We start from the raw sequence: 27,569 nt of genomic DNA on the forward strand, positions 1-27,569 counted from the left end.
CCTCCTTTGCCATCCCCAACCTAGGATGCTGCTAGAGGAACCGGGGTTTGGTACAGGACAGAATCCAAGTCGGAAAGTCAAAGTCCCTTTTAAAAGAACTCTTATCTAATACGACGGGGGAAAAAAAAAAGTCAACCTGGTGATGTCTGAAAGGCTCCAGGTCGATCTAAAAGCTTGCCTTGGCTTGGAAAGGTCCCGTGAATTATCTCTTTTATCTCCATATCTTGGGGACTTGTCCTGTGCCCCCACACATCAGGGGGAGGAGGAAAGGAGCCCAGCTTCCCAGTGTGTGTGTGTTGGGGAGCGGGGAGGCGGGAAGGATGCCTCCTTCTATTCAGGGACAGAATTAAGATGGGGGTCTCCACAGAATTCTTTTTTCCCCTAACAACTCTCCATGGAACTAGTCAATTCTGACGGGATCGCTGTATTCGAGAGTAAAACTTGGTGTGCACGAAGTGGATTTGATGAGGAGCACAAGGGAGGGGTGCACAGCTCCTTTCTTCCAGGTAATTGGTACCCAAGAACCGAAGGCGGAGGGGGGGGAAGGGGGTGACGCGGTAGGAAGAGTTTTTTACCGCCCTCCACCTGAAATAAGCAAGCCCAATAACGTGCCTGGCTCTTCGCCCTGTTTACTCCATCCGCGTTCAGTGATTGGCAAAGCAGGCCCTAAAGGCAAAGGCAATAATTGCTCCGCTCTCCTTACTAGGAAAGTGTGTAGGCATTTGAAGTGTACTAAAAATAAACGAAGGAGTGAGAAAATGAAAAGGGGACAGAGTGACAATTTGCAGCAATTAAAGCGTCTGCACGCTGTTGCCTGAGGAACAGGGACTCACAGAGGTTTTTGTTTTCCCAGGCCTGATGAAGTGACTAACTTGTTAGGGAATTTGCGAGCCAGGTTTGCACTGGGCGTGCTCCTGTGTATGTGTGTGTGTGAGTGTCAAGAAGCCCGTGCAATGTCCTGATCTTTGGGGAAAGCCGGGAGGGGGAGGCGATTGGGCTGTTTCTGGGCTCCTAAAAAGCCCCCTTAGCTTCAAGAAAGACCTGACCCAGATCTGCACCCCACGTCTTCTCCCACCCAAAGCCTGTTTCCAGTGAGTGCCTCCCCATTAGCGCTCAGGTACTTCTTGCAAGAACTTGAAGCAAGTCTTCAGGTCTGAGGTGTCTAACCTTAGAGGGGGGGGACATCACAACGCTAACATCCATCTCACAACCACGTGAAGCGCTGAAACGCGAAGGATTGGGGTTGGGAGGGAAGGGAGAGGGGGCGGCCAGCCAAATCAAAGCCTGGGAGACATTTTGACAGCACGCTTGAAATATTACCCTTAATTTTTGGAAGATTTTCAAGAAGGGGTTGGGGGGGGGGGGTGATGCGAGCCACGACTTTCTCTTGTCTGCCACTCAGGCGGCCAGAGAGGGCTCCAACCTCCAGCACACGCGGAAACACACGTTGAGAAATTGCTTCAAGATACAGTTAGGGCTCTCCTCTTCCCCACCCCACCCCCCTTTACCTCTCAAGAGCCAAGAACTTCGGAGAAAGGGTGGTAAAGAATGGGGGAGGCCTTGGGTGTCAGAAATCTTTGCATTGCCCCCTGAGATCAGAGGGTTAGCCCCAGGCAGCGAGGCCCCCCTTGGCCAGGCTCCTGCCTCCCAGTCTAGCGACCAAACCGGCCCCCTTGTTGATCAACACCCGCCTCTAACCCCTACCCCACCTCCAACTGGGGGCTTGGGGGGGGGTCGCCACCGCCTAAATCCACCCTAGCTGGCTTCAATGAAAGCTGGCAAATCCGGCGAGTCTCGCAGAAAATTTATTCGACCCTAATTCAATTTTAAAGCGGATTTTTACTATTAAAAATGCTCCCGAGCAACACATTGAATTAATCTGACTGTACGGTTTTAATTACAGTGAGGGTTTCTCTACAAATCTGTACAAGACAGTGGCTGGCTCTCCGCGGATCCCTGCCTGCTGAATTCCATTATCCTGCCCCTGGCTTTCCGCAGACGCCGGCGCGTGGGAGCCAGCTGCGGGCGAGGGCTTTCCGCCTCCTCGGCTCCTACCCCTCGCCCCTGCCTTCACCCAAGACCCGCAGATAACTCTGGGATGCCAGCCTGTCTGCTTGGGACTGCTCGACTGGCATCCTGAATTGCTACCCTTGCTTTTTTTTAATTGTTGGGCCCAACACTTTTGAGCTTCACAATCTTGCTATTAAAGAATGGCTCGTTTTATCCAGGAGGGGTGGCCTCTTGTAATTTTTGGATACAGCCTCACGGAAGTGGTCAATGTGATGGGAGAAAAGCAGGCTGAGGAATAGGGTGTGTGTGGGGGGGTAGAGAAAAAGACTAGCAAATGGAGCTCTGGTTTGGCAGGTCTAGCCCACCCACTACACCCCACCCCCTCACTCCACGAGCAAATCCACACCACTGCAGGGCCCGCAAGCAGGACTGCCTTTGTTAGTTTTAATTTTGTTGCTTTGTTGTGAAACTGGCATTAAAGTGCTGTGGTGCCCAGCGAACTAGAAAACCTACAAGTCAGGCTTAATAACAAAAGCAGGTTCACACTCATCCTCTTTTGCCCACTATACTCTAAACTAAAAAAAAAAAAAAAATCTCTTTATTCTCTGCCTTCCAAAGATGACAAAGTCAAATGCTAGTTTGCCAAATGGACATGACCTCTCAGTGTGTTTAAAGAACCAAGGGTTTTGGGTCTCCCAGGGAAGGAGTCCCACTTCATGGCATAAAGATGGCAAGCAACATTTTTGTGCATAAAATTATTTTAAAACAATACGGAAAAAAATGTTATCCCCAGGATAGAAAAAGAAGAGTTTCTTTGCTTCTAGATTTTCATAAAGAGCTTTTTTTTCCTAAACAAAAGAAAAGAGAAATGGCACAGTAGTGGTTCAAATATATATTTTTAATCCCAACTTCCAAGGGCTGGCAAACCTGTGGTCCTCTAGAAAAAGTTCCATTTAAAAAAAAAGAATAACTAATAAAATGTCTTCCCATTTATTAGGATGTTCCAAAAATAAGAAACAAGAAGTATCTTTAAACAAGAAAATCATTATATATATATATATATATATATATATACATACATATATATGTATATATAAATCAAAAGTTGGTCATACACAACAAGCCTGTTTTCTCACTAGTGATAAGGGTTTTCACTTACATTTTTGTTTCCATTATAACAAGAGGATGCTTTTCATCCAGGTTTCTCTGAAGAGCTGTCCCAAGTCTGGCTCTCTTAAAACAGAGACATTTGCTATGACTATATTATTGTTAGTGCTGATGAAGAGATGAAAGAATTAAACAGAAGATGCTTCCAGGCATTTAGGAAGACACTGGGCAGCTATATTAACTCCTCATTAAGCCTAAAAATAGTCTGCCATTTCCTGTTGATGCTGGTTCCCTGCTCCTCTAGGGCTGCATTTGCTAGTCCATGGTCAGGGGTCCTGCTTTTCAGAGACCGGTAAATGAAAGCTGACTTCTAGCATTCTTTCATGTCTTCCTTTGCTCTAACTACATTTCCCAGCAGGGCAAATACTGGGCTGAAGGAGGTCAGCCTTGGTTTAGCCTATATACTGGAAAGACAAACATCTAAATTTATCTTGTTTAAAACTAACTGTTTAAGCATGGTAGAGTTCTTCCATCCTCTTCTCCCTTGAGCTGAGAGAGAGAAATGTTTATGTATTAGGGATTAGGGTCAAATTTTTGCTGAAGGAGACAAGCCAAAGACTGAAAGAGAGAAGGAAGGAAAGGAGGAAGAAAACGAGAAGAAAAGTAGGCAAACTGGTTTTTATGCACAACCCTCAAACCAAGAGGTAAGGGGCAGAGTTGCCTTCAACCTTGTTGTCAGTCAGTTCCCTCATGTAAAAAAGCTTTGCTTGCTAGCACATTCAGAAGTGAATCCAGGGAGGAGTCAAATGATGATGACTTTGATCACCTAGTTCACCGTGCCCTCATTAACACCATGAAATTTCAGATTTAAAAAAGTCTACAATGGAAGCATCTAGATTGAGACTTGCTGAGTCGGTATTCCTCAAATGACCATTTTTGAAAACACTGATGAAGCCTCCTGGAGGTCAGTGCCAGCTTGGGATTTCCCAGGTGCTTGTTCTTGGGACCTAGGACTAGAGAGATGAGGGTCATATCCCCAAATTCCAGTGAACTTTCCTTTGGGGCATATAATAGACAAACCTACTTTTAAGCTGGATCTGGGGGAACCTAGAATATGGAGACATTTACATAGGCAATTTTGCTGCTAGAGAAAATACTGCCAAAGTTGCAGCATTTTCTTTCCTAGGCTGGTTCTTAGGGCTAATCATAAAGGTGCCATCATTAGCCTGGGCCAACAAATGGAAGGGGATAGTAAGTGAGTAAGGTGTGTGTGTGTGTGTGTGTGTGTGTGTGTGTGTGTGTGTTGGGGGAGGAAGGAAGGTTCTTGAGTCTCTAAAATATCAGGAATATCAGGTACTCTTTCCTTACACACACACACACACACACACACACACAGAGAGAGAGAGAGAGAGAGAGAGAGAGAGAGAGAAAAGCAGAGACAGAAAGGCAGAGAGACAGAGACACACACAGAGAATTTTACATTAAACAAGAAAAGAACCAGCAGGAATTTTTTTTTCCACCGATGTCTCCCATTGAGAAGGGGCTTCTTAATGCGGCCATGTAAATCAACACCGAGTTATTTCTTTGAATTCAAAGGCCATTTATCCAGGTCTAATTTCTTTAGAATTAACGTGATAACTGAGCCCAACTTAGCAACGAAACCCAGCCAAGTCCTGAGCGGCTTAAATGTGCTGTCACAGCCCCCCTCCAAGACTGCAAACCTTCCTGTGAGATCCGAGCACTTCAAGCCCTGCACATATATGCAAACGTCTCACAGAACCAAACTGGGGGCGATTCTGAGACCGAGGGGGCCACTTCTACATACCCATTTCTGCAAGATAGAAGCAGAAGGGGGGGCAGGCCCCAGGGAGCTAGTTTTTTTCCCCCCACTTATTGCGGACAGCAGTTCACAGCATCTCAACACCTTAAAAAGTAAAAAGCAGTTTAAGCTTTCAATCCCGCTTCCTAAAACTTTAAAGAATATGACTCTTATCTCGCAGTAACAGGCCCTTAAGACCCAAGCTTAGGCCTCCAGATTTCTAAGTTTACTTGTATTTTGAATGATAAAGGCTTCAGTGGCCTCACCAGCCCTCATTCCCCTCCCACAGGCAAGACTTGGCGGAGGCTCCCCAGAGCGCGGAACAAAGAGGAAGGAGCCTGGACTGCGCAGGAGGCGCCGGGGCCAGGAGCCCCTGAGGTGTGTGTGCGCCTTTTTTTGCAAGGCTCTGAAAAACCCTAAATTTTGCTTCTAACCGAAGAGGTGGCTGCAGGTTGCACTAGGACGAAGTAGAGGCGATTTCTACCGTCCGGTGTCGCAAGCTGCTCCAGCGAGGGGTTAGGAAAGGAACGGCCCAGCTTCAGTTGGAGCAGAGCGACTCGGGCTCCAGAAAGTCTGTGCGAAGTCCGCTGCACTTTTGCAAGTTGCAGAGGCCACACTGTGGCAGGCACTAACCGCCCACTCTTGGGCCACAGCGGTCTTCCGCTCTCTCGTCCCTGGACTGCTGGGAAAGTGGGAATGGTCCTTCCCGGGATCCTGTCCCGAGACCGCTGTCCAGCACGGTGAGACCCCTTTTACTCACTACACTGTCTCAGAGCAGAACCTGGCCCACCCAGCCAATCTCAACAAAACCTGCACCGCTCACCCTACCCGCTAGCTGCACAGTTGCCCCCAGGAACAGAGAGAAGGGATTTTAGCCTCTACCTACGGAGCAAGGGATAAAAACCCAAACAGGACACCTGAACGGACAATTCCAGCCTGCCAGCCTTCCTCACACTTTTAAACAAACGAGGGGGGAAACCCCTTCGCAAACAGACGCTGCGCACCCGGGATCTGGCGCTTTAGGGGCGAAAGGACATTTCCCGGGCCCACCACCTCCATCCAGACGCTATCTACCAGGGTTCCGGGCAGTCAGCGGGCAAAGCAGTGCACCTGCGAACAGGACGGGAGAGACACAGGAAAACCAAAGGGGAGAAACGCCTTCATCGCGTTAACAGCGAGCTGCAGGGTGCAGAGTAACGAAACTGCCCTGTGTACCTGCGGGCTTTGAGGGTGTCAGGAGCCGGGCGCGCAGCCCGGGTGCGCTACCGGGGGCCGGGGGGGGTGCTTCCCTTTCCCTGACTTGCCCTTCTGCACCCCGTCCGTCCCTTCACCCAGCCCATCTTTCATGTTCCTAGAAGATGTTGTTGTTTGAATTCACGGCCGATAGGTAAACGCACCGATCGCGTTACAGGTTCGCGTGTTTAAACTGCACCTCTTGTCAAAAGAGAAGGAACAAGGGAGCCACTTAAAGATGAATTCAGAGTTACTGAACCGGCTCCCGGGGACTGAAGAAGTTACGCGTGGCGGGCTGGGTAAAGAAAGAGGGAGCAAACGTAGCTGGGAGAAGACAACCGGCGGGCTGCGAGCCTTGGGTCTTCTGATGAAATTAAAGAAGGAAAGAAAGGGAAAAAAAAGGAGAGGGGAGGGGGCAAACTGGCCTGCGGGTTCCTGAAGACCCCGGGCGGGCTGGTAGCTGGGGGAAATCAATTAACCTAAGCTGCCGTCGGCGACTCTGGCGCTACCTGGAAACCGAGCGGCTCGGTCTGCTATCACCCTCCCTTGGAGTTCCAGCGGCAAGCAGCACCGCTAAATGCTCTACCCTAGCGTTCCTAGGGTCGTGTAGCTTATGGGCTGCGGGCGAAGGAAGGTGCCAAGATGTCCCAATAGTTTTCCCAAAAAGCAGACCGGCCCGGGCAACCCCCAGACACCACCACACAGGGCTGCGATCCGCACGTTTCTCCTTGTGGCCAAAAGATCGCAGCTAGTCCCCTGCGCCCACCGAAAGCAAGCACCGAGCCCAGGGGGTAGGGTGGGGTCCTCAGAGTTCGCCCACCCAGTCTCCACCTTCTGGCCACGCAGGACCCTGGAGCCTACCTGTAGCAGACCCCAGGACCCGACCCCGAGGCGGCCTGGCTTGCCCTTCCCCAAGGATCCGGTTCTCCTACCTGGTGGCTGGGCCTGGACGTGGCCGCCCGGGCTCCGCTGTCCCTGCTCCGCAGCTTGGACCTAAGTCGTTCTGGAGACCCGAGGGAGAAAGGCTAGCTCCGTAGCCCTGAGCTGCTCCAAACTTAATGTCTTTCCTCAGTCCATCTTTGAAACAGAAGTGGTTCTACCACCTGGATGTGCGGATATAAACCCCCTTGCAAATAATAAATGGATTAATAATAACAAGGTATGAAGTTCTTTTTATAGAAAAAAAGGAGAGAATTGAAACTAAATGCGGCAGTTAGACAACCATTTTGATAAGAGGATAATTGAGGCGACACTGGTGTATAATTAGAGGATAATTTATGCTATATCCACTTTTATTCCACCTCCCAAAATAAACCCAGTCCATAATCATTACAGGCAAATTGTTCTGAATTTTATAGCAGCAATTTGAACAAAGTACTGCAGTTAATCATGGGAGATTTTTGTGTATTCCTGATTAGAACTCTAATTGCCTCCTTCCAGAAAGTAAAAATAACTGTAAAACGACTCTATTTTTATCATTAACAATGTTGACAATAAAATAAAATCAATTGGAATTGTAATCGAGGGACAAATTTAGGACGAAGGCACTTTTACTTGGGTAGTTTATATTGTAATCAAGATTTGCCAAACCACTAACCGCATGTATCATTTGCATATATTTGAAAGCATTACAGTAGCTTCTGTTTTCAATAGGAAAAAAAAAAAGGCATTACTGTCAGCCCTCCAACGAGTCTCCTTCAGAGCAGTCTGATGCGTTCTGGGGGTGGGAGGTGTCCCCTCCTTTTAGGGGAGTCAATATATAGGAATAGGGCCTAAAGCAGCAGGAATGTAGCCAGAACAGGGTCTGACTTTTCCTTACTACCCTCTCCCGCCATGAGATGGAGTCCAGATGTGGGGGGTTCTTCTTCCCTCTATGGTTTCAACAAAGTACTTCTAGAAAGCCCACCGAGCCAAGGTGCTCCCTCGGGAGTTAGAGTAAGGTTGGGGTCCTGAGGGAGGAGAAAGGTCAAGCGAGGAGGGGTGTGTGTGTGTGTCTGGCTATAAACGCTAGGGCCACTGCTTCTGGACATAGGCAGCCTGAAAGGGTGCAAGGGAACTGACAAAAAGATCAGCCCCCAGCCAGCCGTTCCCAGTCTCCAGTCCTGGAACCGAGGGCTGCAGGACGTGGGGTTGGAGCTTCGCCGGGCTGCGTCGGCAGCCTAGCGGGCGCCTCCCTCCGCCGCTGCTCCCCTTGAGCTCCGGGCGGCCCCCAGGTTGCAGCTCCGGGCTTAGATTGTAGTTGCTTAAGGTAGGCGAAGAACTCCGCCAGCGGCGCACACGCCACTGGAAGCGGTGCGCCTGTGACGTCAGGGGGCGGCTGACCAATGGGGAGGCGCTGCCCTTTGGAGACAAACCATTCGACTCGTGGCGTCTGCATCAAGTCTGAAAGCAGACGCGCAACTTTCGCAGAATCCACCTTAAAATCTCTGCCTTAAACTGCACCAGCCCCCAAAAAATTCAAGGGGGGAAAGCAAGGGGGGAGAAGAGAGCAGCTTCCCCCCTCCCCCCTCTCCTCTCCCATCCCTCCCCCTTCCTCCTCCCTTTGGGTTAACAAGGCCCCTGCTCACTATATCTCTTTATATTAAATATATATATATTAGAGAAGAGCGAGGAAGAGAACCACCTCCGCCCCCTCCTTTAAAAATTTAAAAAAAATTTTTTTTTTTTTTTTGCAAGGATCCCGAGAGCTAAGGTGGCTGCAAAGGGGAGAGCGGCGGGAGCCAAGTGGGGGAGGGTGAAGGAAACCCGGGAGAAGGCTTTCTCCAGCCCCCAAAGTTTTGATGATGACCATGACTACGATGGCTGACGGCTTGGAAGGCCAGGACTCGTCCAAATCCGCCTTCATGGAGTTCGGGCAGCAGCAACAGCAGCAACAGCAGCAGCAGCAGCAGCAGCAACAACAGCAGCAGCAACAGCAGCAGCAGCAGCAGCAGCAGCCGCCGCCGCCGCCGCCGCCGCCGCCGCCGCCGCAGCCGCACACTCAGCAGACCTCCCCGGCCATGGCAGGCGCGCACTACCCTCTGCACTGCCTGCACTCGGCCGCGGCGGCGGCGGCGGCGGCCGGTTCCCACCACCACCACCACCAGCACCACCACCACGGCTCGCCCTACGCGTCGGGCGGAGGCAACTCCTACAACCACCGCTCGCTCGCCGCCTACCCCTACATGAGCCACTCGCAGCACAGCCCTTACCTCCAGTCGTACCACAACAGCAGCGCGGCCGCCCAGACGCGCGGGGACGACGCAGGTGAGAGGCCTCTCGGGCCGGCTTAGCTTCTCCCGCCTCCCCACCGCCTCCGACCCCTCCCGCCCCGCTCACTTCCCCCTCCTGCCGGCGGCCCCCGGGCTCTCCCCGTCGCCTGGCGCCTGGCTGCCGGCCTCTCCCAGCCTGGCCCCTTCCCGCCGCCGCGGACCCCCGGGCTGGCTCGCCCTGCGGCCGGCCTGGCTCCTCCGCCTCCCGCTCGCGCTTCCCGCTGCGCCCCCGGGGCTCTCTGCTCTCCAATGCGCTCTCCAGCCCACGGGGTCTGCGCGCCCTCTGCCTCGTCCCTACCCTCTCGCTGCAGCCTCCGTTTGTCAGGACTGGGGACCGGTTCTGGACCCGGGACTCAAGGGCTAGTTAAGGCTTTCCCCCACCTCACGCTGGGCGAGCAGTGGCCTACTTTGCTGGGGCACCTGGTGCGCCTGGGTGACTTGGAATGAAGCTGATGCGGCCGGTAGATGCAGTTAAACTAATGACAATGGGTTTTTTTTTTCTTCTTCTTCTTCTTCTTCCCCTGTGAGCTTTGAGGTGTCCCTGTCCCCCCACCCCCAGCCTGACCCGGCCCCTTCTGTCTGGGTTTTCCATAGTACTTTGGCCGCTCCTTTGTTCTGGAGGCGAAGCAGAGGGCCTGGGGCTGATAGCTCTCGGGTGTCCAGAGAATCGCAGCCTGCTTTGGGGCTGCCCTGAGCTGGGTGTGTTTTCTGTCTGGGTTTTGATCCACTCCGGCAGAACCGCTTCGAACATACGGCACGGGGCTTAGAGCACCGAGCTTGCAGCTGGGTGACCCAAAACCAACTGGCCACGTAAACGGCCGGGAGGCTCAGATACAGCTCCAGGCATTGTAAAAATAATAATAATAATAATAATAAACCAGGCCAAGAAGCCGCTCTCGGCCGGGAGAGCTGAAGCCTCGCAGCGCCCGGGACTCCGGAGAAGCCGCCTGCGCTGTCTCCGCTGCTGCAGAGCGCCGCTTTTACGCCCGCCCGCGCGGGTTTCCTAGCCTGGACCATCACCATGCAGTGTTAGGGCTAGAGATACGATCAGTGAGGAGTTTCCACGGCCCCTGGGGACACACAGCTGCAGTGGACCCAGGGAGTTCGGGGTACGGTGGGGATACTACGAGGAACCCTTTCTGAACTTGGGGGAAACTCCTTGCAGGCCCTGTCACATGAAGGGAGAAGGCCTCACGGGTGACTGCTACTCTCTGTCCTTTGCTTACAGATCAACAAAAAACTACAGTGATTGAAAACGGGGAAATCAGGTTCAACGGAAAGGGGAAAAAGATTCGGAAGCCTCGGACCATTTATTCCAGCCTGCAGCTCCAGGCTTTAAACCATCGCTTTCAGCAGACTCAATACCTGGCCCTTCCCGAGAGAGCCGAACTGGCTGCTTCCTTAGGACTGACACAAACACAGGTAATTCCCGAGAAGCCCGAGTACCCCAGAAATGCTGGCCCAGCTTGCAAACCATGCAGAGAGCACACCAGGAGGAATTCTTGGCCTAGTCAACCAAGGAATGAAAGAGCTAAATGACAATGCCTGGGCTCCAGTTGCGCACTTTCCTGAGATCACAGTTTGGAACAAATGACATGGTATTGAATACTGGATTTGCATATACACCATCCCTATGCGACTCCAGCTGAGCCTAGCATCGTTTGGTGAACAAATTCAATCAAATCGTATTCCAAAGCAGAATAATATGAAGTAGAAAATGTCTGTTGGTGTGTGTGCGCGTGTGCGCGCGTGCGTGTGTGTGTGTGTGTGTGTGTGTGTGTGTGTTGGGGGGTGGGGTTCCAGCTTGGAAGCATAATAAGGTCCTTTCTTACGGATCCTTTTGTGGCCCCTAGGAACTAATAAGAATTTCAGCTCATTGTCATAGGAAGAAAGCATAGGAGAAGAAACCAGGAGCAAGAGACAACTAGATGTATTTTTCAGTAGCTTAATAAAGATGTCCAGGTGCACTCCAGGATGGGTAAGGTAGGGTTTTCTGAAGATTACTTTCAGCTTGGTGGCTAAATCATCCTGATACCAAATAGTGCAGGTTGAGGTACCTCCCTGGAGCACAGAACTTGACACAACTGAGAAACAAAGAGAATATTCCCCAAGTCGTGGCCTGGGACACCACAGATATAACAGTCCTGCCGACTTGAAAGCTGTACTGGACATTTCAGATTTCAAAGAAAGGGGCCTAGAGGTGAGTAGATCAGGCAGCTCTCTAAAGCTTGCAGTTGAGCCAGCTGCACGGCTGCTCAGGCCTTTTCTGGTGTACATCATCTCCATCCGGCCAGGGTACTTCAAGGCCTAATAAGACAGTTGCCAAGACCTTACAGAACAGTGTCTTCAGGCCATTTCCCTGAGCTCCTTTCAGCCAGCCTGGTTTTTATTGCCATGTTGCTACTGAAAACATTTGAGGTTTGCTATGAAAGGGCTCTAGCTGCTCTGCGACTCTTATTATTCTTGGAATAACAGATTTGGGAATTTTAAAGGTAATGCTACATCATAGCTTTCCTTTCATCAAAAGATTTGGGTTGTTGACCTAAATAAGCTGCCAACACAGATTCCTGATTCCGTACTTCTCAGAAGCCTTTTGACTTTTAGTAGCTATCCCAACAATCATGTGATGATTGATGACCTCTGTTTGCTTAAGCAACATACAATTCGAGGGGTGGGGGGGTAGTACATTTCTTAATCCCTGCAGGGCTGGAGAATATTTACGTCTGGAGAAAGCTATCCCAGCCACATCCCATGGTATCTGCACGGTACGCATAGATATGTTCAAGGTGTTCTGTTGTGAACTCGCAGCCTTTAATCGACTCAGTAATTTGCTCTTTGCCATGCATATAGCACTGTGAGCTTAGGGGTTGGCAAATGCGAAAACTGAATAAGCCAGAGGAAGTAAATTCAGTTGTACAATTGTGAGCCAAAATCTACTCCATTTAAAAGTCCTTCATATAATTTTGGGTCCACTGATTTTGTTCCAAATTTTTTCTGATGCTTTAAAACCGTTGCTAGGATTGAACTCAAGAACCACAAGAACCATTGCTAACCTAACAGGAGATCTAGTAGGCCTACAGTGCAGGGATAGACATGGCTGGAAAGAGTTGAGGGAGGAGGAAGGGAATGGGCCTTTTGGAATTGCGATGGTTGTTTTCGTCTGTTTGTTTGTTTTTATGTTACTTCTTAAGCCTAGGATGACAATCGAAGGCATCAGTTTGATGTTTATCTAGTTTAATGATTGCTACATGTCTTGCAGGTGAAGATATGGTTTCAGAATAAGCGCTCTAAGTTTAAGAAATTGCTGAAACAGGGCAGCAACCCACATGAAAGTGACCCCCTCCCGGGTTCAGCAGCCCTGTCACCGCGCTCACCAGCCCTGCCTCCAGTGTGGGACGTTTCTGCCTCTGCCAAGGGCGTCAGTATGCCCCCCAACAGCTACATGCCTGGCTATTCGCACTGGTATTCCTCACCACACCAGGACACCATGCAGAGACCACAGATGATGTGACTTGTCTGAGGAAACAATCTAGGGGAGCTTCTGAAGGAGGCAAGGAGGATCCAGGACTGCATCTGCCAAAAGGCCTAAGCAATGAGCTCAGAGGAACTGTCCCTGTGATCTGGACCTCTTCCCTCCTACCCCTCTCTCTCTGTCTCTCTCTCTCTCCTTTCCCATTTCTCTCTTCTCTCCTCTTTTCCTCTATTTCCTTTCTCTCTTCCTCCTCTTCTTTTCTTGTTTTACATCCCTTTTAATCTTGCTTCTTTCTTATCTTTATTCCCTCTCCTCCCACCTTTCTTTTTTCTTCTTCTTCCCTTCCTTTCTCCAATCTCCTGTCTTCAGTAACCTTAATAAGCAACATTGTATCACACACACACATACCAGAGAGAGAGAGAGAGAGAGAGAGAGAGAGAGAGAGAGAGAGAAAGGGAGAGAGAGAGAGAGAGAGGTTGGCCTACATGCCAGTGTTCTGGCAACCCATCACTGTAAGGATATTTTCCCTCACACCGTGGGATCCAGGCCCAGAGCCTCCTCTTTGGGATTCTCCATCCAAATAACTTTTTTAAAACAGATAATCTTCACCGGCAGAAGAATCTGCAAACATGGCAGCATTTTTGCTTATTTAATGAGTTTAAGACATTACGTGATAAAAGGCAAGGATTTTGGACTCCGGAATTTTTGTTTACCAATCCATGACGGAAAGAAGGAGTAGAAGGAAGAGGAGGAGGAGGAAGAGGAAGAGGAGGAGAGAAGGAACACCTCCTCAATATCCCTTCTCCAAAGAAAGAAGACAATTTGGCTGTAAAAGTAAAACATTGCCACAAAGGAAACACTGCATGTCTTATCAAAATGCAATGACCAGGAATGATGACTCAACTAAATACAAACAGTAACAGCAACAAATGCTTTTTGCATAACCCACCTCCAAACTCTGAACTGGAACCAAGAAAGACCAAGGAAACAACCAAAATCACCATTCTATTGCTTTGACACCTTTCCTAGGTGAATAGTGGCATTCACTAAGCTAATAGGGACGTTTATATCAAGAAACATTTCTGTATATATTGTTGAATTTTAGTTGTATATATACTTTGTATGTTTTTGTCTTCTTTCATATATGGAGTAAAAGCCAAAAAATGTTGGGAGCGTCCTCTATTTCTCCATGTGTCTCTATCTTTCCATCCTTCCTCCTCTTCCATTGTATATATATATATATATATATTCTTACATATATATTCTTACCTCTCCTAAAATGATTTTTGTTTTCCACTACGGGGTGCTGTACCATACTTATCCAGCACCTGAAGGGGTGTTAGTTTGCCCACAAGCATGGTTGTGTGAGCCCTGGATGTTTTCTCAGCCTTTCATTTTAATTTTGTTGTGATTCATACACATTTTTGTATTTTTAAACATTAGCATAACATATTCCCAGGTTAAATTCCAGACATCCAGCCACTTCCAGTACTGCATCTGAATATTCTCCTTTTCCTTTTCCGAGCTAAAACAGTACAGTTATATTTGCCTTTAGAAGCAGGGTTTTTTTTTTTTTTAAGTAAAAAGAGGAAAGAATAACAAACCAAGAAAGCAAAGTGCACAGTTTTGATTACTTAATGTTGAAAACCTATAGCAAGCTAGCGAGGTAGGAAAATGCACTATCCTGCAAGAAACACATCCTTCCGATCTCGTGGAAAGCAAAGAAATAATGAAAATGAAAAGTCCTTTCGTCATACAAGCAGGAAGCCCCATACTGTGAGAATTAATGGCTACAGACCTGGGCATCCTTCAAATTATGAACCTTGAAACCACTGAGCCATTTATCAGAAGTCAATAGAGATACTCAGAGTGCTCCATATAATGACAGCGACATACAGTCGTGCAAAAGGACAGTCACTATAATTAGACACAAAGCAAAGACTACTTACCAATATACCCGTTCCTTTTTTTGTTGAGCAACTTCCACGCTCAGTCAGTCTTCAGAATGGTTTAAAACCGATCAGTCTTGTCATTTTCTAGCATTCGCATTGTTACATTAGGAAAAATGTTTTCTTTTCTTTTTTCCCCCTTCCTACTGTGAAACTTTGGGTTCCTAGCTCCCCAGGATCAATTCTGAACAAAGCCTCCAGCTGCAGTGCCATCCAATTTGAAGCAGACATTGGGGACAATTTAAGGTTTTTATCCACAAGAAGGTTTTTTTCCATTCTCTTAAATGCAGCCATAATTAGAGTAATTTTTCATGTAGCCCGCTGATTACAGCGTTTTTACCGTCAAAGATAATTACCTGTAATTTTCTTCCACTTTTAATACTAAAAAGCCATCTTTATTTAGATTCAGGAACAGGAAAGGCGAAACAAAAGAGGGAAATTATTCTGTTATTCATACACAAATTGCAGAGACGTAGGACCTAAAATTGAAAATTAACCAAAATTATAATGCTGAAAAGAATGGAAGAGGCTGCAGCAGTACAGCTGGTAGTGGGGCTTTGCTGAATTATTCAAATTATGTTAGAGAGAAAGCTACCATATATCGAAACCAACACTAATTTTTCTTTAAAAAAAAAATCACTAAATATATGCCAAACCACTGTAAGCATGTAGAATTCTGAAACCCAGAAAATGTATGTTACTATGTTGGATGTGGGGTGATGATGTTTTTGCATTCCTCCCTATCTCTTATTTAACGTGAGCTTATTTACACAGATTCTATCAGATGTCCCCCTGGAACTTCCCTTAGAACTGGGCTCCCAGTGAATCCCCTGAACTTCAAGGGTTAATATTTTCTCTCTTTTTAAAAAAATGTATTGACCCCCTAGGAAACTGGTTCCCGAGGGAGGGATTGGTAGGAGGAGCATGGGTAAAAGGCGTTGCCGTTTGAGGTGTCTACTGCGCCTCCCCACGTTCAAACTTCCCACTAGGCTGTAGAGTACCAAAGCTCTGTTCTGACTATACTAAGGGGGTGGGGGTGGGGAGCATAGCTATTGGGTAGGGATATAGGAGAGAGACCATTTCTCCTCCTCACTAAGAAAATAAAAGCACCTTGTGATCTTTGGACACAACTTAATGCGAAAGTTTTTTTTGCCACCTATAGAAAAGCTTTTCTCTGCAGGGTGGGGAAATCAACGACGTTGTGGAATCTTACACTATTTTATTTCTAGCTGCTCATAAAATCTACAGGGTCAGGAAACAGCAACATCTCTAGCTAGAACAGCACAGCTCCTTGCCAGTATCTTCCTTGGCACATAGACTACACTGGTACCTTGGCTTCCGATGTTGTCAGTCCTGTGTCTCAGCCAATCATGCCCTTCTCAACCCAGGGTCACAGCATTTGGGTTCAGCGGGCAATAAGCTCCAAGACTTGGATGCCTTCCCCCATTCCACCCCCCTCCACACACACACACAGTACATCTCGAAGCAAGGCCCTAAGGAACAGCCTCGGAGGGCTTCAGATGGCAGCTGTTCTACAAAGTTTCCTCCAGCTGGAGAGAAGATGTCTAAAGGGCTGCAAAGCCCAGAGATTCTGGCACACCTGCTTTTGCTAACACCCATCCCCATACCTGACTGCAAAGAAGCAAGCCACACAGCCAGTTCTTTTTGATCTCTTGATGCCTCAAAACCTAAAATCATGGCCGAATGTAAAAACCTCAATGTATTTACCTAAGCTCAATTGCAAGTACCAATTTTCAGATAGATTTTAGCATGGGCTCTCAGGCTCCTTGCACCTCACAGAAAACCGCTCCTTTCATTCTCTCCGGCCACAAACTACACCGGACACATCAGCTGCACAGAAGCGAGACAGGCAAATCAGGTTCTTAAGGATCCTATTTTCACCAGATCAACTCTTTTACTGTTAAAGGAAAATTAAAGGTCAGAATCAAAACCTAGAAGACAAAGTTTCAGTTCTAGTAAATCACAAATTATATACAGCTTAGACAGTGGGAGACAAGAAATAAAAACAGTGCCTAGAAGTATGCCAGAAATAAAAACTTACCCCAATGAATATCCCTTAAGCAATGATCAGGGTCTAGAAATCTATACTGAGCCGAAGCACAGGAGAGTATTTTTCTGAGTCTCAGGGCAGAAGCTCTGTCTCTATATTCTTGGTTGAGTGAGCACATCCAGGTGTGAAATTGTTTGCACACCCCAGCACCTCTTATATTGCCAGCAAAATTAGCTGTTATTACTGTCACTGTTTAGTGATGGTTAGCGTGATACAAAAAAAAAAAAAAAAAGCTGCTGTAATCAAGACCTGGCGCATCTTTGCAAATTACAGATAATTGTAAACGTCCAGATTATGATAATAGCATCCTAATCCCGCCTGCAATATAATTATTACAGAGTGTTACATCTGAAACTGTCCAGTAGGGCTAATTCAGCCATTATTTAGACCCTATTTTTTTGCACTGCAAATGGGTTGCTGAGTTGAAAATGTACGATTGTAATTTCACGGGGCACTCAATGAGTAATGGTATAGGAAGAGGAAAATACAAAAGTGAAATGTGAACAGTAGCGAGCAAATCAAACCCTGAAGGACAAAAGACTGTTTGATTCATATGGAAAAAGAAGAGCCAGAATTAAGAAAATAGCAAATCAGCGGTCTGAAGTATTATGTGTCCAAATCTTCAACAGTGTGGAGATGGGGCGTCTGCAGAGGCTGCTGCTACTGCCTGCAGTCTCAAATAATTAAAAAAAAAAAAATACTCCTGTCTTTCTTCCCTCCACCAAAGCATTTCCCTACTTTTAAGGGAGCCCTTCCCCCACAGCCCCTCCCCCACAACAAAGAACATTCCTCGGTTTCACCATTGTTTCCACCAAAGCCACCTCAGGACATGCCTGTCACTTGTTTATGAACATATCCTTAAATGAATTTTGCAATTGCTCTTGTCATCAGAGCAAAATGCCCTGGCCGCTTGTGAAGTAAGTGTTTCTGCCCTCCATCTTGGCTGTCTTTTACAACGAAGAAGCTCTAAGGTGTCCTGGAGGATATTAGCTAACCATGTATTAATTGATGTTAATTAAATATGACCAACTGGGAAGTTGCCATCTTCAATTGGTTTGACTCTTTGTTTTAATTCCACCATTAACTTCGTTAATTAAAACTTCCCCAAATAAATCAACCTGGCTGCTTCTACGTCACGGTATGCCCAATAGGGCAAGTTCCTCACCACCTTCAAACAGAAGAGGACAGAGTAGAAAGGGGTGGGAGAATCAGAGTGAGAGAGCTGGAGATTGGGGGAACCCATGCAGCTCCCAGAGGCAAACCCTGTGAGGGTTCTCTTGCTTCCAGCACTATGGCCATTGCCCTAGTAAAGACACCTCTGGATTAAAGACCTAAAGATCTTGTGTCCCAGGAGTTCAGTTTTTCCAGGTTGAGCACAGAGAATTACCTGGGCTTCTTTCCCAGTCTTTAGGCCAATTGTGTTGATTCTCCCTCCTCCCAAGAACACCTACCTTACAGACCCAGGAGCTGCCCAGCTTGGGCTACCCTGCAGGGTGGCAAGCAGGCTCCCTGGCTCCTGTGAATTTAGGGCAATAATGAAATGTCCCCTGTTTAGTGACCCCTGCTTATAAATGAAAGTTGAGTCCGTACCCTGCATTCCCACTCCACCTCCCCTCTTCCCCCACCTTGCAAATGGCAGAAATAGTCCTAAGATGACAATAAGCTTCCAGCGGCACTTTCTGTTTTCACGCCTTTCAAGGAAAAAAAAAAAGCTTTAAAATAAATCATAGCTTGGGTACTGTTTACCATCCCTCATTCCCACCCACTTCTTAAAAAAAAAAAAAAAAGACTGTGTATGGTGGATTCCACCAGAGAATTGTTACTGTAACCAGGAGAGAGAGAGAGAGAGAGAGAGAGAGAGAGAGACATATTCAGGTCATGAAGCTCTTTTCCCCCTCTTCCTGTGGTGGAAGGTCGTAACGTGTGGTATTTCACTGTTTTATATAAATCTTGGTTTAGGATGTGGAACAGACTCAATTAATACATGTGTTTTTGGCAAAGAGATCTATTCGGAACCCCATAAATCGGAAGTGCAAGGGAACAACAGCGCAGAAACATTTAATTTCTGTAAAAATCGGGCCCTCCTCTTTTCTAAAGACAGATTCAAATAAATTCTCAGTTTCCATCTTCACGGTTAGAACTAAAGGATAAAGTAGGTTATTACATTACAGCGGGCAGCCCTCGGTGAAAGGGAAGGGTCTTCCGTCCCTCAGCCCCTCAGACCTCGGGCAGTGGGTACATTGTAAACTTTCTTCTTTTCACCTCCAAGAAATCTAAAGCCTGTCAGAGGCAGAAGAAAATGCCAGGATAGCCCAAACGTCGATATTTGGGCTATTTTCGAGGCCCCAAATTTTGCTTGGACCGGGACTGGGTCGGCGGGCAAGCGGTGATGAAGTGGAGCAGGGGACCGGAGCTAGCCGAAAAGCCTCCTCTCTAGGCGGTGGGAGCCTGCGCCCAACAAATAGGGTAGGGGTGCTTGAGAGTGGAGGAGATGGATGACCTCGGGCTGGTCCTCGCGCGTGGCGCACTTCGCAGCGGCGTCTCCGAGCTACTACCCTCAGGGTGTGCCTTACCGGAGGGCTGGAAAGCTCAGGGTTGGCCAGTTCCCAGTGGCCAGTGGGAGGCGCTGGACCCAGAAGGTGGCGGAGATGGGGCCGGGAGGGGGTGGCTGAGTAGTCCTAAAGGTTCCTCTTCGGGAACAACAGGAAGTAAGGAGCAGAGGGGGAAGTGCAGAACAGTTTTCAGCAGGCAGCCAGGGCCATTCGAGAGGGAGAGGGAGAGGGATACTGAGCTGTGGAGGCCACAGTGCTCCGGGATGCCTGGCCTAGGCACGCTGTGGGTGACTCTGAAAAGGACAGCCAGGAAGCCGCGAGCCACTGGGCGTTCGGAGCGATCAAAGGAACCCTAGGAGGCTAGCCGGCGCGCCCTGGGTTGTGGGATAAGGGGCGGGAGAGAGAGGGTTGTCCTTAGGCGGAGAGATGCTGATCTGGCCGGTGTCGCTGGGAGGGGATGCTTGCACGTCTTTGTGTGGGTCAAAGCTCTCCTATGCAAGGCCGAACCCTGGGGTGGATCCCAGTGGGAGTGGACGGGCTCCCGGGAAGGTGCCCAACGAGAGGGAAAGAGCAAGCAAGAGAGTGAGATCAAGGGTAACGAGGTCTGCGGGTTCTTCAGTGTGTGTGTCTCAGGCCCTGTGGCTCAGCACTGGAGCGGCCTGGCACCCACAGGAATGCAGCTTCCCTCGGATCCCCGGGCCGCCTCTTGTCCCACAAGGAGGTGGCCGCCAGGAAAAAGGGGGAGAAAGGGGTAGAAACCCGCCTAGCCCAACCCAAGTCTCAAACAAAAGGCCAATTTATCTGATCTTCTACAAGAGAGCCCGGGAGTCGGGCAGGGCACCGAAGAAATCACTCAAGCCCTGCCAACATGCCCTAGGCCTCCTGGGTTTTGCTGGGAGGTCTCAAGATGGAGACTGAAAGTATTGGATGGTGTGTGTGTGTGTGTGTGTGTGTGTGTGTGTGCCACTGTAAGGAGAATTAATTCCGAGGTCTGTGCGCATTAGACAGAGAGGACAGAATGGGCAGGCAAAAGGACTTTTGCTTTAAGTCCAGGGCGAGTGGGGTCTACCAGAGCCAAAACATCGGAGGAACGATGTGCTCTTGTTACATACAGGAAAAAACAATGGAGAGGAAAGGAAGGTGAGAGCGAGGGCAAGAGAAACAGATATTTTTAGACTTTGCTGAGATCTGTTATTTTTACATCATTGGGCGCAGGACTGCAGGGAGTTAAATTCCCCGGGGAGAATCCCCGCCGTGCCAGGAAAGCCCGTTGCGACTCACTTGCCAGAATATTTTTGTTCACCGCTCCCCAACCAAGTTAAAAAAAAAAAAAAAAAAAAAAAAACCTCTCAAGACAAGAGATCACTGCTAGTGGAGTAAGCTCAGGGAAAGAACCCTAACACCCCTCATCTCCCCCCACCACCCCAACCCCACTCCGCTGCGCTGGGCTTTTGGTCTCTGAGCAAACCACCTTTGGTGTCCTTAACAACCAGCAATGCCCCCAGCTTGGGGTGAAGGTGGTGATTCAAAAGCATCCCTCTTTCCCTGAGAAGAAGAGTCAGGACCCGCCCTGCCTTCCGCTTGGCTTGGCTGAGTCTGGGGGTCGGAGGCAGTGAAGAAACAGTGCACACCCCTTTCCACCAGGAACGGGAGCCGGGAGATGACATCCACCCTCTCCAAGTGCCAAAATGGAAAGAGCTTGTTACAAGCACATTTTTCACACTCTTGGGAAACCAGAGGGCGGGAAATACAGGGGTGTGCTGTGGGTGAGCTCCCTCCCCCCACCTCTAACCTGTCCAAACACACATTCCGGGATGGGGACAGGACCATGGACATCGGAAAGTCACCGAAATCTTTGCAAAGAAAGGGAGAAAGGAACAAAGAAACAAAGAAACAACAACAACAAAATCAGACACCTCCATCTCTTTTCCCCAGTCCACTCAGTGTCATTGCAATAAGCAAAATGGGGTCGGGGCCTCCCCTAACATCACCACCGGCCACAGATGGAGCACAGTGAGGGCAGGGAGGAAAATTGGAGGTGTATGCCTGTTTACCCAGGGTTCAATAGCCCAGGCTGCCTGGAAGTGTACTTTGGCCACCCCCAAAGTCCGAACTGGTGATCTTGATATCACCTGTGGAAAGAAAGGAAAAGCAAAAAGAAAAGAGAAGAAACAGAGATAGAAGTTTAGTGGGAAAGGAGGAAGGGGAAGAGAGTGTAGAGACAGAGACTGACTGTTAAGTGGCCCAAGGGCACACAGCCTATTCAGTTCTCACGGCTGGAAGGGTCCTCTCTGACACCCTCAGATGACAGGATACAGTTTTTACCTTCTAATCCTCCCTCCCCAAGAGGGCTCATTTTGTTACATTTATTGTGTCTGACTTCCTGGCTGTGGAACACTTCCCATAAATCTAACAATTTCCAACATTGCATATTTCCGTGGTGTCATAAGGAAATAGACTTAGGTGGACTAAAGGACAGCCAGGTACAAAGATGCCTATCGTTCAGGCCTGGGGGCATAGCTCTGGACCCAGGCTGTAGTTCTGGGCACAGTCCAGGTATCTATCTGCAAAGGAGTAAGGAAAGGACAAGTCAAGGGCCAGGTAGCCGCAACCCCTACATGCCTGCCTTAAAAGATGGCTGCACAAAGAAATCCCAGCAAACATCCCATTTCCTACGACGTAGAGCTAGTGTCGCCACTGCTTTCTATTAAAGCAGATGGAGGATGGGGGCTGCTTCAGAAAGAACCATGAAATACTAACGGCGGTGAAAGACAATTATATTAAGAACATTATCTCACATGAAATGAAATCAATACAGGGCCTCACCCCCCTTCTCTTCTTCTTCCTCCTCCTCTTCTTCTTTTTCTTCTTCTTCTTTTAAAGAAATGCTCTGTACCCCATGTTCCTTGTTTAGCCTTACTGCTTTGGCGTCACCATTGTTCTCAATCCCTATGGTATTTTCTTGACTGAAAGGACCTGGTCAAACTTAAAATCATTAGGAGTCCAAGGCTTAAGCTATCGCTTACTATGCCCCAAACATTTCATATTTTTGAAAAAAAAATGTAATAGAAATATATGGAAAATATATTAGAAAATAGAAATATAATAGAAAAAAACAATAGAAATGGGAGCAGATTTTCTTTTCTTTTCCTTTCACATCTTGGGAAGCTCCTTTCAAAAGGACCGTAATTTGCCTAATTGCGACACACATGCCGGTGGGGGAGGGGATTCCCACCAGAATCACGTTAAGCTTAGAATTCCAGGTTATGCAGGGATTTCTGCTGCCTTCTTCCTCACACGCAGCAGGAGAAATGTACTTAATTTCAATATCCCTTTCTACCCGAAACGATTGGGAGTTATATTTAATATCATTTAAATGGTTTTGTGGTTAGGAGCGAAAACACCCCAAACATGACAGTACTATAAACAGGCCACATGTGCAGACAGATACATAAAACACAGAGTCCAACACAAACACACTTCTGTAACCACGCAGCTCCTGCATTGTTGGATTTCTGGAGAACTTGTCTGTTCTTAATAGTGTGCATATAACCCCACTAGCCAGTTATCAAGGGGCCAAAAAGGAACCGTTTTCATGGTCGAAATAATTTTATTTATCCAGAATATACAGTTTAATTCCTCTATCTACACTTATTTACACGGTTAAAATAACATTGAAAAAAGTCTTTTGAAAAGTTGAGGTCATAGATTTCAAGGCACCATTGATAGTGTCCACAGTTGCGCAAAAAAAGGTTCTTTTCGTAAAAAAGGGGGCGGGGTCTTTTGAAATGCAATAACTTACATGCAAAAAAAAAAAAAAAAGCTTTACACATGAATCTTTTTTGTTTCCATTCTCCAAACATCCCCGCACGAATTCCTTTCTTTCTGATTTCTAAAACAGCAAAACACTGTAGTCCCCAAAAGGAGCCAGAGAGAGCAGCCCGCCTAATAGAGCGTCCCGGAGGGCAGTGCCAGCGGGTGCTGCAAGGAGCCCGGCGGAGGCAGGTGGGAATTGATGGAGCTGGCTGCGCTTGGGTACCAGGAAGCCGAGTTCTCCAGGTAGCTGGACGCGGGGGACTGGTTGGAGGTCGGAGGGTGGGCATGGGGGTGGTGGCTGAGAGAGCGGGAGGAGCCCTGGGGCTCCCACACCGCTGGTGACTGTGGCGAGTTACACGCCATAGGGTCGCTGGAGCTGGGACTGTGCTCCGGGGGCATCTCCCCGTTTTTCATGATCTTCTTGATCTTGGATCTTTTGTTCTGAAACCAGATTTTCACCTGGGTGGGGGAACAAAGGCACACGTTACCGGGACACTCAGAGGTTGCCCGCGCCTTCCCCTGGGCCTTGAACGAAGGCCTCTCTGGCCTCTAGACTACCCTGCCCAGGTATCTCCCAGCCGCTGGCCGCCTGTCGCCAGGAGACTGCAGCTTCGGTCTTTGCTAGACGCGAGGAGCGGAGTCCACTGAGGGAGCCCTGGCCAGCTCAGCCCGCACCGGCTTCAGCCAGGGTGAGACCCCAAAGGCTGTATCGTTTATTAGCTCTAGACCTGGTGGCACGTGTGGGCTTGAGCACGAGTGCAACGGGGAGGCCACCTACTCTTGCTGGAAGGCCAGAGCCCCCCGGGGGAGGGGCGTGGGCCAGGCTGAAGGCGCAGTGTGCCAAAGAAAAGGAGCGTCCCCAAGCTCCTGCCCAGCTCTCTACAGTCCAGGCCAGACTCTGCCTGAAGCTGTGCGCGCTCTTTACTCCAGGCCCCAGCAGGTGAGGGTGGGAGGAGAGAGAGTGGAGGGAGGGGGACGGCAATCCAGGACGGTTTCCCCGTACAACAGCGCCCCCCACCTCACGCCCCTCGGGCTGCTGCAGCTCCCAGCCGCCCCAGGGGACAGGACGGGGACAAGAGCCAGGCCTTCGCCTGGCCGGAGACCACCAAGAGACCGGCAGAACCTGGCAAGCGTCTCACTGTGAAGACGTTTCTCAAGAACGCGAGAGGGATCCCCATCTCCCCCGAAAACATTGATTCCCAGCCCATGGTGGCTAAAGCAGGGCTGGCGGGGTGGGTGGGGGGACAGGGGTGGGTGGGGGGAACTTGTGACACACGACGGATCCCGCGCCCACAGCCACGTGTCGCTAACAGCAGTCCTGGCCCGTCGGGGGAAGGCTGCAGAGGCTGCTGTCTATCTAGCTGCAGGTTTCCGCAGAGCGCTGGAGAACGGGCTCCAGCCAGCCGGGACCGACCGGAGCAGCCCTGCCCGGCTGGCTGGCTGGCTCGCTGGCTGGCCCGCGAGGCGGGGCCGGTCCCCGGCGGCGGCCGGATTTACCTGTGTTTGCGTCAGTCCCAGAGAGGCGGCCAACTCGGCGCGTTCTGGCAGGGCGAGGTACTGAGTCTTCTGAAACCTTCTCTGTAACGCGGCCAGCTGAAAGCTGGAATAAATAGTCCTGGGTTTACGAACTTTCTTTGGTTTACCATTCACCATCCTCACCTCTGGCTCCGCCACTTCTTTCTCTAAATAATCAAAACAGACCAGGTTAGAGCTTCCGGGCAGACAATGGCTCTTTTGCACGGGGGCGGGGCGGGGGCTCAAATCACTGAGCTTTTGTTTGTCTTTAAATATATAGTCTCCTCTCTCTTTCCCAATATCACCACCTTGGCTTTTCAGACCCCAGTGAAATCATACGTGGAAGAGCCGGCGGGTCCCAGACCGGTGGCTCCTGCGTGCCAGGGGCTCTCTGTACGCCGCGGCTGCTTCTTCGCTTGAGGGATGGGACCCTTCAGCGAGGCTTCCTTCTCCCATTCTCTCTCCCCTCCCTGCCTTCACCCCGTGAGTTTCTGGGACGCGAAGAGCCACACCACTCCCAGGGCGTCAAGAGAGGAGGCCCTGGGCCATGACCCCGCTTCTGTCGGCGTCTGTTAGGGCGCCCGCAGAGGCTAGACGCTGGGGCAGGGAAGACGCTAGCCAAGGTCTCCAAAGTTCAAAGACCTACAAGCAAGCTATGTTCCTTCACGACAGCGGGGCCGCGGCAGACAGAGAGGCGATTATGCAGCCCCCACAATCTCACTGCAGATCTGCGAGGGCACAGATGTGTCTGGTTTCTTTTACAAACAGACTTAATATGTTCTTGGCAAAAAAAAAAAAAATCTTCCCCTTCAGCGCGAATACAGAGACAGAGAGAGGAACAGACCCAAAGTTCAGTCGGAGAGGTATTGAAAAGGGATCTGTAGGAAAGGTATTTTCGTAGTAAAGGGGAGGCAGCCGGGAAGAAACGCTCCCTGTTGTAAATGTACACCGCTGGGGGGCCTGGGAACGAGTGTTTTGCAAACATGCCCCTCGGCCACATGGCCCCTTCCCCCTACTAGGACCTGGAAAAAGGAGGAGAGAGCGTGTGAAGGCTAAGGGAGGGCTGTGGTCCACTCGGCCCGAGCAGGGGGATGCTAATATTAGCAGCCTTACTAATATGCGGGTGAGGAGAGATCAAAACCGACCAGGAAAACGCCTCCACCGAGACCTCGCGCCTCTCCTTTACCGCCCTAACTCACTCTCCCACTGTCACTCTCGGAGGAAGTTTCAAGGTAGAAAGGAGAAGGGAGGCCGCCGAGGAAGGAGGAGGCAGACGGATTCTAGGCGTCTACCGGGAGAGCGAGGGGCGGGGGGGGGGGGGGAGAAAAAAATCCCTCCAACGGCGTGACCTCTCAGCAACCCTCCGCTATTTTAAAAGGCTTTTTTGTATTTGCAAATGCCTTGGATAAACCGCAGAGTTCCCTGCTCGCTCTTCTCCGGCGGGCTGCAGCCCTCCGGCCCGCAGGCCACCCGGTGCGCTGCCGGCACCCGCGCGGCGAGGCCTCGGGGCGCTTCCCGGGCTAATCCAGACTGGATCTCACCAACCCAGCACGCTCACCCAGGGTTCCAGCTAACTTTCCTTTTATTACGCAAACACCACCGGGGCTGCCTGATTCCTTCTCTCCCAACCTCCCCCCCACCCCCCCCCCACCCCATCCTCTCTCCAACCAAGCTGGCTTTCTGGCTCGGCAAGTTAGGAATCTAGCTAAGGAGGGACCCCCCGAGGGGCGCCGGAGGGACAACACCCCATTAAAACCTTTTCAAGGTTCCTCCACGGAAAACTCCCCAAATTGCCTGTGTGCATAGACGCTCTCCTGTTTGCAGTCCCGGGCCCCCACTGCTTTCTGCGAAGCACCCTTCCCTGGGTGCGGACGGCGTAGCCCTCATGTGCCAACCCCACCTCGCGCCCGCGGGTGACGATGCCCTGGGTACCTGCCTCCCGCCCCCGCGCGCCTACCTGGCTGGCTGGCGGCGCTCGGGACGCGGTTGTAGGCGCCGCCGTACTGGTGGTAGGGGCTGGTGTAGCCGTAGTCGGCGTAGGTCTTGGCCGGGTAGCCGGCGGCGGAGCCGTTGACGCCGTGGTACTGGTACTGGTAGGGGTTGAGCGCTTTGCCGTAGGAAGCCGAGGTAGGAGAGCAGTAGCCGTGCGGGGCGGCCCCCGCGGGACTGTAATAGTCAGAATCGGTGGCCGACGACTCGGGCAAAGTTGGCGATTCCTGAGACGGATGGTGCATGGCGGCAGACGTCGGGAACGGAGCTTGGAAGTCGCCGGATCGGATGCTGGGGACCCTTCTGTCAAACACCCCTGTCATAGCTCCCTGGCGGTGGCTGTTCCTTGGGCTGCGGCGGCCGCTGCTGCCTGAATTGGCTGCGGAGCTGCTCTGGTCTAAGCAGACATGGCTGTGGGAGCGAGGGAGGAGGAGGAGGAAGAGGAGGAGGCTGCGGCGGCGGGGAGGAGGAGGAGGCTGGGAGTCGCAGAGGCTCTGTCTCCCGCAGGCTGACTGCTGGCTGAGGCGCAGCACAGCCTTGGTTAAATCCTTAATTGCGCGCTTACGCACAGCGGGGTGGATCGGGTTCCATTGGCCAGGCCTCGGGAGCAGAGCAACACCCTAACTCGTCCAACTAGTTTTAGCACAACAAAGCATTGCTTAAAAAAAAAAAAAAAAAAAAAAAAAAAGTGTGTGTGTGGGGGGGGCGGCGCACAAGGAGTGTGTGTGTGTGTGTGTGTGTGTGTGTGTGTGTGAGAGAGAGAGAGAGAGAGAGAGAGAGGGAGG

The 27,569-nt window shown here is 50.0% G+C and overlaps 2 protein-coding genes and 1 long non-coding RNA gene across 5 annotated transcripts in view; 1 reads left to right on the forward strand and 2 right to left on the reverse strand.

Annotated features, from left to right (window-relative positions):
* LOC132649757 (uncharacterized) overlaps positions 1-15,429 on the reverse strand; it is a 60,758-nt gene extending 45,329 nt beyond the window's left edge. The window contains exon 1 of one of the 2 annotated variants that reach the window (XR_009588289.1): positions 14,842-15,429. This is a non-coding gene — a long non-coding RNA (uncharacterized LOC132649757). Of the gene's footprint in view, positions 1-7,101; positions 8,546-14,841 lie in introns of those variants that run through there. The other variant, XR_009588290.1, reaches the window with a different exon arrangement.
* Positions 8,850-14,063, forward strand: Dlx6 (distal-less homeobox 6). Its single transcript, XM_021638295.2, has 3 exons — positions 8,850-9,415; positions 10,649-10,842; positions 12,680-14,063. Exons 1-3 carry the CDS (start codon positions 8,950-8,952, stop codon positions 12,929-12,931), a joined length of 912 nt encoding a protein of 303 aa, XP_021493970.1. The 5' UTR covers positions 8,850-8,949; the 3' UTR covers positions 12,932-14,063.
* A 5,524-nt stretch (positions 15,430-20,953) lies between the features above and the next one.
* Dlx5 (distal-less homeobox 5) lies at positions 20,954-27,416 on the reverse strand. Of its 2 annotated transcripts, none has more exons than XM_021638292.2 (3): positions 26,753-27,400; positions 24,778-24,962; positions 20,954-23,739 (listed from the first exon to the last, which is right to left on the reverse strand). In XM_021638292.2, exons 1-3 carry the CDS (start codon positions 27,105-27,107, stop codon positions 23,410-23,412), a joined length of 870 nt encoding a protein of 289 aa, XP_021493967.1. In that variant the 5' UTR covers positions 27,108-27,400; the 3' UTR covers positions 20,954-23,409. The 2 variants fall into 2 exon arrangements, with proteins under 2 accessions (XP_021493967.1, XP_021493968.1); XM_021638293.2 differs by having other exon boundaries at positions 23,602-23,739; positions 24,778-24,880; positions 26,753-27,416.
* Between the last annotated feature and the right edge of the window lie 153 nt (positions 27,417-27,569).

Source organism: Meriones unguiculatus, chromosome 21 (assembly GCF_030254825.1).
Source record: "Meriones unguiculatus strain TT.TT164.6M chromosome 21, Bangor_MerUng_6.1, whole genome shotgun sequence".
In the NCBI taxonomy this organism is placed as follows: domain Eukaryota; kingdom Metazoa; phylum Chordata; class Mammalia; order Rodentia; family Muridae; genus Meriones; species Meriones unguiculatus.

Coding starts and splice junctions, on each gene's coding strand:
- Dlx6 (XM_021638295.2), top strand. CDS start 8,950: ATGATGACCATGACTACGATGGCTGACGGCTTGGAAGGCCAGGACTCG. Junction 9,416..10,648: donor GACGCGCGGGGACGACGCAG/GTGAGAGGCCTC, acceptor CTTTGCTTACAG/ATCAACAAAAAACTACAGTG. Junction 10,843..12,679: donor TAGGACTGACACAAACACAG/GTAATTCCCGAG, acceptor CATGTCTTGCAG/GTGAAGATATGGTTTCAGAA.
- Dlx5 (XM_021638292.2), bottom strand. CDS start 27,107: ATGACAGGGGTGTTTGACAGAAGGGTCCCCAGCATCCGATCCGGCGAC. Junction 24,963..26,752: donor GAGCGCCGCCAGCCAGCCAG/GTAGGCGCGCGG, acceptor TTGATTATTTAG/AGAAAGAAGTGGCGGAGCCA. Junction 23,740..24,777: donor TGGGACTGACGCAAACACAG/GTAAATCCGGCC, acceptor TCCCCCACCCAG/GTGAAAATCTGGTTTCAGAA.